This window comes from Etheostoma spectabile, chromosome 2, assembly GCF_008692095.1.
Source record: "Etheostoma spectabile isolate EspeVRDwgs_2016 chromosome 2, UIUC_Espe_1.0, whole genome shotgun sequence".
Taxonomy (NCBI): Eukaryota; Metazoa; Chordata; class Actinopteri; order Perciformes; family Percidae; genus Etheostoma; species Etheostoma spectabile.
Window position 1 is genome coordinate 7949257 of NC_045734.1, and position 8663 is coordinate 7957919.

The 8663-nt window shown below is 39.1% G+C and overlaps 1 protein-coding gene across 1 annotated transcript in view; it reads right to left on the reverse strand.

Moving 5' to 3' along the window:
• The window catches only part of tll1 (tolloid-like 1), a 56003-nt gene continuing 47340 nt past the window's right edge, over positions 1-8663 (reverse strand). Inside the window, exon 22 of the mRNA XM_032499407.1 lies at positions 1-32. Coding sequence (XP_032355298.1) covers positions 22-32 — 11 coding nt within the window. The 3' untranslated portion in view covers positions 1-21. The remainder of the gene's footprint in view (positions 33-8663) is intronic.

An 8663-nucleotide genomic window follows, 5' to 3' on the forward strand; every position in this document is an offset into this window, starting at 1 on the left:
AAGTATTCGTTAGTTGAAGGCCTACAAATGGTGCGCTGTGGGAACTTGAGGTAGAATGAGTAGAAAAATTGCTACAACTGCAGCTGACTCAGTAGTTGTGGATACGAGTTGAAGCAACACTATGTAACTTTCCCGCTTCGGTGCAGAATTGTCCCATTATGTCTCATTGGAACTACAGATCCGCTACCCGATCTGGCAAAGTTGCATAGTGCGGTTAGAGCCGGTAGAGAGCCGCAAAGCGAATGCAGAAGTGTCGTTCACCTTGTTACGAGTTGATGAACCACTGAAACGGTTTTGGAAACAAAAAAACAAAAACAAAAAAAGTTACACAGTTTTGCTTAAAAAAAAAAAAAAAAAAAAATCAAAATGGCCAGTTAAACTTGATATTCTAGTTTCTAGAGAAAATAGTTCCTAATGGACTGTTGACACTGGGGTCTGCATTGTCAAGAGGAACCAATATATTGTTTTTACAAAGAAGTAATTGTAAAACTATAATTACAATAGGGTTCCACAGCCCTGCTGTCATTCCTATAGCCTCCAGCTTGGACCCCTAATGATTAGACGATTGATTTACAGAAAATGAATGAGCACCTATTTTAATTAGCAGCAAATAGTTTTTTTAAAAGAAAAGATGTCACAAATGCCTCTGTTCCTACTCCTAAAATGTGATGATTTGCTGCTTCCCTTTGTCTTGTATGTAAGTAAACTAACCCTCTTCACTTTTTGAACTGACCTGTAACCTTGGGCTCAGGGAAATTGTGATTATCCCAGTTAGGAGATAAAACAATGAATCCATTAATCACAAAAATAGCCTGCAGATTAATGAAAATAATTGTTATTTGCAGCTCTGAAGAATTTTAATTTTTTTCAATGCAAGTCCAGAAAAAAAGGAGGTGTGCTCAATGGGTCTTAAGGCTAATTTACCCTGGTTGCGGAACGTCTGTGGATCCACTACGGAACGGAGTCATTAGGTTTCCATTAAAGTCAATGTGTGTATTTTCACTGACTGCAGACCAGCTGTGTCCCGACTCCGTCCCAGCTCCGGCGATCCGCAGCCCTCCGGAGCACATATGCAAAGCTTCTATTTTTGCCTGACACAGGAGAGCTAATTTTTAAAATAAAATAGGCCATGCTCACGGCAGATCATATTTCGCTGCACTACACCTTGAAAACACAGAACAGAGTGGTTTCCCCTCTAATCCTCTAGATGGAAACAAACTGTTGTTGGTTTTGTGGTTCTATTCAACATGAATATGCGAGATCTCATGGGTCCTTGAGACTTCAGCTGTCAGTCATGGGCGCAGCCGTTCCGCAACAAATCCGGACCTGGTGGGTAGTGACGGATAGCGGAGTGCAGAGCCGATACGCTGCGGAGCGGATCTGCAGACGTTCTGCAACCGGTGGAAATTAGGAGTTAGGATGCACCCACTTTTCCCTACATATTCCTTCCTTTTATGGTCGTAATCCTTTGTCAAAGAACTTAAGGCACTCACTTTTAAAAGAGCAGGACCAAACTATATGGAATTTAAAATGAGAAGCCTTTATTGGTTACATGGCTTGTTTGTGAGTTTGTTTTTTTAAACAGACTGGGGTGAGCCATAGGTTTGAACCTTTCTGTATTCTACAGAGCCCCCCTGGAGTCAAATGAGAAAAAAAAGCCATGCGGAAATCTGTGCGCAGTTTATAAACTGTGCTCTCTGTGTTGTAAACTGTGTGCAAAGATTTTTTCTCTCAAATGACCCCGGGAGGGATCCGTAGTATACATCTGGGTTTAAAGGCTTTGAATAAAAAAATATATATTTATTTTAAGTTTCCTATTGTCCCTGCTTCTATATGCATGAGTACTTAGTTACAGTAGTCTGACTGCAGTTCTCTGGATGAACTGTAGATGGAGGAAAAGTCAAAGATTTCGGAGAAGATCTAACATACTGCTGCAGATAGAGGGTCAGACAACATTATCTTAATACAGACTGACAACTATTAGATGTTGTTATATATATACACACACACATACAAATATACATATGGATATATATATATATATGCTACACACACACACACATACACACACACACAACATGAACACTACAGCTTTGCTCTCATAATAAAACTCCAAACTAAAAGCATTGTTTCACTTTAAAACAGGCATTTATGAGTTTTACACAATAATCTATATTCATCTCAGAGACAGGTTAAAAGCACTAAAAACATACTTTTGGGGGCAAACAGTTGATACATGTCAAAGCAGTGACCTTAGAAAAGCTCAAACTGAGCACCCTCTAGTGGTTGACTGGTTGCAACAGTGACAGCAAACAGCGGTAGCTGTTGAACCACAGATGTGACAACCACTGTAAACGGTCCCAACTGAAACTCATCAAACTGATCCTTTAAAAAGGTAAGTGGCTTATCTTCAAGATACCATCAAGTCCTTTAAAATGGGTCAAAAGTCAAACATAGATGTTCTAGGGAGCAACATTCATATTGTGAAGTGTCTTGTATGATTAAGCATTAATTATATATATATATATATATATATATATATATATATATATATATATATATATATATATATATATATTTCATTTTGCATATAATTTATTAAATCTAGAAACAGGGCGGCGGTGTAAAGGCTACAGTATTCACACAGCAGGCCTATGTAGTAACGTAAAAATGTGCGTGTGTGTGTGGGGGGGGGTGGTGTTAGGGGCAAAAACTACTTTGCACAAATGCAAAACCAAAAAATTAAGACATTTTAAAATGTTGACATAATGCACTATTTCACATTCCCCACGTTTAACATAGGTGATAGTCAGAGTGAGCACATACCTGTTCTCTGGTTTGTTGTTATAACGTTACAACTCGTCGTTTGAACGGGCTGTCAGTTATGTTTGGTTAACGTCTTCAAGCTTGCAGTTAGCCATTTTTTCCTGGAGAACCACTACCAGAGGTTTTGTTTATAATATCTCGCGGCTGGTGGTTGAATTGAAGACTTTTAAATGTGTGTGGTAGAAGATAACCCACATTGTTCATAGTTCTGTAAAATGACAACTAAAAAATGACAACAGTACTTTGGCAAACAGCCAATAAAACTGGAGCGTGGTAACAGGTAATTAGCCGCACCTGGCTTCAAATTTGTGTCATCCGCTTTCATAACAACTTTGGGCATGCGCATTGTTGTTTTCCCCCCATGAAGACGCTTGACATTTGCCCGTGAGCATGGCTAGCCTATTATCACCAGGAGCCAACCACTATTAAAACACCACTTAAAAACTATTCTATCAGCCACGGCCCTAACAGGAATGATTAATAACAGCAGCAACCAAGTTTTTTTTTTTTGCCATGCATTATGCAGAATTATATTATTTTTTTATTTACTCAATACCATTAAAACCACACTTTCTTCAGCTGCTTTATATGGAGCTGCATGGTGCCACTAGAGTTTTTTTTTGACATTTTCAGTGTTTAATTGATACTTTGTTTTTAAAAATCTTACTAAAATATAATGAATTAAATTCAGAGCAGCAACAGGAGACCTTTGATCAGCTGTTCTGTGTGTGGCCAGAGGTCATCTGCTGAGCCGTTGTTGCTCTTTATGATCATTTATTTTTTAGCTGGCACACTACTTATATTTAAATTATAGCATTTTTGCATATTGTTTGTGAGATGGAACATAATAAGTTACATAAATACATGGAATAACACACAAGTCACAAAATAATCTACCAGCACCTCTTGTTTGTTTAATTTGTACAGAAACCATCATGTAAAAACTTGGTGAGCTTTATATTAGAGGTGCTGGTAGGCAGATTTTTTATTTTTGGACAGAGCCGGGCTAGCTGTTTCCCCGTTTCCAGTCTTTATGCTAAGCTAAGCTATTTAGCTGTACTTTGTAGTTTCATATTTAGCATACAGACATTAAATTGTATAATCTTCTCGTCTAACGCTCGGCAATAATAATATTTTGCAAAATATAATAATCTAAATATTGATTATAATTTAACACAAAAAAGGCTATGTTTACCTAAGTTCCAAATGCCAGACTCAATAGGAAACATGACATAGCTGTTGAGGTAGAATAAGTTAGCTTTAAAGTGATAGAAACAACTAAAGACAGGAAATAAAGTTAGTATAACAAAAAATCGTTTTTAGAGTTGCTTCTTTTGGCAAAAAAAGTAATACATTCTGAGCCTTTAAGCACCATCAATGTGCTTTGTGACTATAATGTTATCATGTGAAAGAAAACACGTATAGATAGAATAGAATTATCACAAAGGGAAAACGTCAGGATTTGATTTTAAGGATCAGTACATGGTATTATTGTTGTCTTGTCTAAACTGGTAAAAAAAACAAAAAACAGAAAATAACAGAAAATCTAAATTCATTCAAAACACATCGCAATAATCCACAAAACACAAATGAGTGTAGTTTTTACCTGTGTGTATTTTAATGACTGATGCAGAGGACGTCACGTCAGTGTCTCTGAACGGACACAGAGGTGGAACGATAAAACAAAAGCTACAGTGGATCAGAGTCACCTGGAGCTTGGCACGTACAGCAATGAATGATTCAACTTAAAAACAGTTTACAGACATACACACACACACACACACACACTCACACACACACACACACGTTATTTCTCTATAATCTTCTACAAAGCACACTTACACATTTGCATTCAACACAACAAATGATGCATCCTGTATGCACCTTGATAATCCTTCAACTTTACAGCACTTTGCTCTCCAAGCTCCAAATATACAGAAGGGGAAGAATGTTCAGATATGTTTGGGAAAATGCACACAAATGACTTTCTGTGTACTTGGGGATGTGTAAGCAAGTGTGTATGTATCTCTGAGAGCAACTACAAAAGTGACACACAAACACACATGCACCATTGACACTCTATCTCACACACAGACTACATTTCCCATGTTTTTTTTAACAATAAAACCATTCAAGATCTCCAAACAAATGAAATACGCTGCCAAAAAACCTCGAAGACACTCCGCTGACACGAGAGCATAGGAGTGACCAACGACAGCATAATTTTGGTTCTAAGGCAATATTGTAGTTCCACAGGACTAGTGCTGTTGATGCAGTGTGCTGTTTGCACACTGACTGTCTCCTATTGAAAACCTTTACTTCCAACCGCAGTCATCTGTCATTCAGTGTATTTTTATTTTTTAGCACCATGGGAATCTCTCCTTCAATCAGAATAGTGTCACTCTAAGAGACAGCTGTGAAAATATTCCCTTCCAATTTCCTTTTTTTTGGGGGGGGAGGGAGATGAAACTGGAAACATCCATGACAGTTTGTTACAAGATGATACAAACCCAAAAACAGCATGGACACACACACATCAAAATGCAAGGCTTATTAACATCACAGATCAATTCTCCATTTGCGATGTTTTATATACGTTCCCCATTCCATGATGGTTGTCTGCATAAGCTTGAAGCAAAAAGGGCAAATGACGGCCTTCAGCCTTTTGTTTGTTCTTTTTCTCTGTACACACAAACACACATACAGTAAACACAATGGGTTTTTACAATAAGACATGAAATAAAATCATCTGCAGCCGTTCTGAGCTGGGTTGAAGAGACCAGTTCCCAGGCATCAAAGGCAATAAACATGTCTTTTTAGAGTTTTCTCTCAGTTACTGTGGGTATGAGCAGCAGTCTGATCACAGTAAGTTGCACAGTTCAAGGAGTCAAAAAAAGACTCAGAACACCCCTTGTTGGATGCTTTTTCTTTTAGGTAAAAGCTTCTCAGTTCCTCAAGCGTCCGTAGTTTATAGTTGTGGATTTGAATCTTGTGTGTTAATGTGTGTGTTTGTAGTTTTTTGTTTTGCAACTGTGAGTATCCACACTGAGGGTAGCTTGATGTGCAGTAATGAAAACCATCTCCTCCACAGAAATGGCCCACTCAGTCGTCTCATATTAAATATCCTGTGGTTTTTTTTCTGTCTCGTCTCACATTACGATGACCTGTGCGGGGCCACAGAGGGGAGACTAATGTTCACGTAAAGTGTCTTCCACCTGCGGCTGGCGACTGTCCACTTCTGTCTGCTGGGTATGAGAAGAGGGGACAGGCTTTACTTTTCTCATTGCCATGATGAAGGTCAGGGTGACAGTGGTGGGGGGGGGGAGAGCGCTGCACAGAGGTCAGAGGTCATGGGCCACGTGTGAGGTCATTTCCTGGTGTGAAGGCTCTCCTGGAACTTGGTGCTCGTGTAGCGGATGTGGAAGCCCTTCTTGCTGATTGTGTCGTCGCTATGGAAACGGATCAGCATAGCGCCTTCCGGCGAGTAGATCTCCTCCCTGGGCTGAAGAACAGAAGATAGAGAGGCAATGTGAAGCAGTTTGTCACACATTTAGAAGGTGATATCACAGAATTGTGTATAATTCAGTTTACTAACTACAAATCAAATATTCTCGAAGTCACAGCTTCTTTATGTGTGTTGTTTTATAGATGGGGAGGTTGGGTGTGTATCTTTCCCAATTTCCAGATAGTCCCAATTTATTCTATATTAACATCAATAAACTCTTGACTTAAACTTGTTTGACATGTGTCATTCTCATCAAGGTAAAATTACTCAAGTACTGTACTCTTTTAAGGCATCAGTGTTTAATATTATATAAATAAGGAGCTGAACAAGAATTTTACGTTAACAAAAAAAAAAAGAAAAAAAAAAAGTTAATTATGTCTTTTTTTTGCATTTTAGGCCTTTATTTGACAGGAGAGTTTAGACATGAAGGGGGAGAGAGAGGGGGAACAACATGCTGCAGGTCAGAATTGAACCTGCAGCCGCTGCGGTGAGGACTGAGCCACTGTACATGGGTCCCATGCTCTAACAGGTGGGCAATCCAGGCATACCAGTAAATGGTGTATACCAGGGGTCTTCAACAGGGGGTCCGCAACCCCTAGGGGGTCCGCGGAGGTACTGCATGGGGGTCGCGAAAGTTTTGGTTGATTAGACTTTTTTTTATATTCCCCCCCCCCCCGCAATTTTTCCACTAATTGAAATCTTTAAATACACATTAACATGAATTCAACACACTGTAGTAAACAGATAAATGGAGGCAGAAGATGTCTTTCAGTCATCAATGACAACATGGCACTATAGGACCAGTTTGATATAACACAATTTTATACAATATATATAATTAGGGGGTCCCCGCTCCATCTCGCCATCAGTTTGGGGGTCCTTGGCCTGGAAAACGTTGAAGACCCCTGGTGTATACTACAGTTCAACTCAAGCAAAACAAGAGTCTGCTAATAACATATTGATACCAAACAATGGACATTAATGGCTGCCTGCAATGGTAAAAAAGAATAAAACATCTAAGTCCACAGCAAAAATGCAAAGTATACAGGTGTGTATTTAAAGATAAGACTGATGCTATTCTATATTTATCTGATTGCCAACAAATTGTATGAAAAGAAAACAAACAGTGGTTTAGTCCTTCACTCTATACTTTCTGACTTCCTCCCGTTGGTTCACAGACATATCATTTCTAAGTATTTCTATTTTAGTTTAAAAATGATATTTTAGCTGGGCACTATAGTTATTAATACTTGTTTCTCAAAGAGGACTAAACGGAACATTTGTTGGGGACTCCTTTCATCTGATGGATACCTTTAATGCTCTAGTGAGTATTTATGGCGAGGGATGGTGTATGTGGGATGGACTCAAAACATCATGTTCATCGTTATGAAGGAACATGTAACCCAGTGTAAAGGTGCGGCTTATGATGTGTTATTTGTACAACAATGGAGCTCTACAGCAAAGAGGAATATGATAATTCAGGCTTTGGTTACACTTGCAATACTTCTTAGTGAAATCAATTCATTGTTGGTTTTGGTCCTCTGAACTGGGCCAAGTTTTCACATCAAAGATGAAAAATGAGCCTTTAAAAACAACATAAAATCTTACCCCTGAACCGCAGAAGCGACCGAGTCGATGTGAGTCGGCGTCGTACCCGTTGTACAGCTCGATGTAGTCATAACCACAGTCAGCTTCTTCTTCTACCTCAAACGTAATGAAGCTCAGCTCGATGCCGTAACCCTGTTCGGCCATCAGCAGCCATTCGCAGTCAGTGTGACCCGGGTAATTATTGTCTCCAAACTGAGAGTGAGAGTAAAGGTTCTTCTGACGAGCTTCTGCTTTCAGACGACCTCCACACTCTGCAGAAACACATGATCAGTAAAAAGTGAAATTTTAATCTGTAAAACTAGACATTTGTTAGATTTTGTTTTGTCCCATATAGTCAATAAACTCGTTACATTGTCATGTACGTGCTGTTTTGAACCACTAGAGGTAGATATTGCTCTAAAAAAACAATTCAAACTTGAGAAAGCTAAACAGGTGAATGTGAGTGATGCTCTTTGCAGATCCAAATAACTCTCACAGTGTTGCACATAAAGTGAGATATTATTAATATTATATTAATAAAACATTAATAACATGTACAAACACTTAAATATGCTTTCATGCAGACACACACCTGTGGAGTGTGTAGCTTGGAAGCCCTTCCTTTGTACCGAGGCGTCAGAAATGAAGCGGAGGTACATCTTGTTGCCGGTGGAGAGCAACTGCTCTGGGATCTTGCTGCCACACAATCGACCCAAGATGGCCGCCGTGTCGCTGTCCCCGTCAA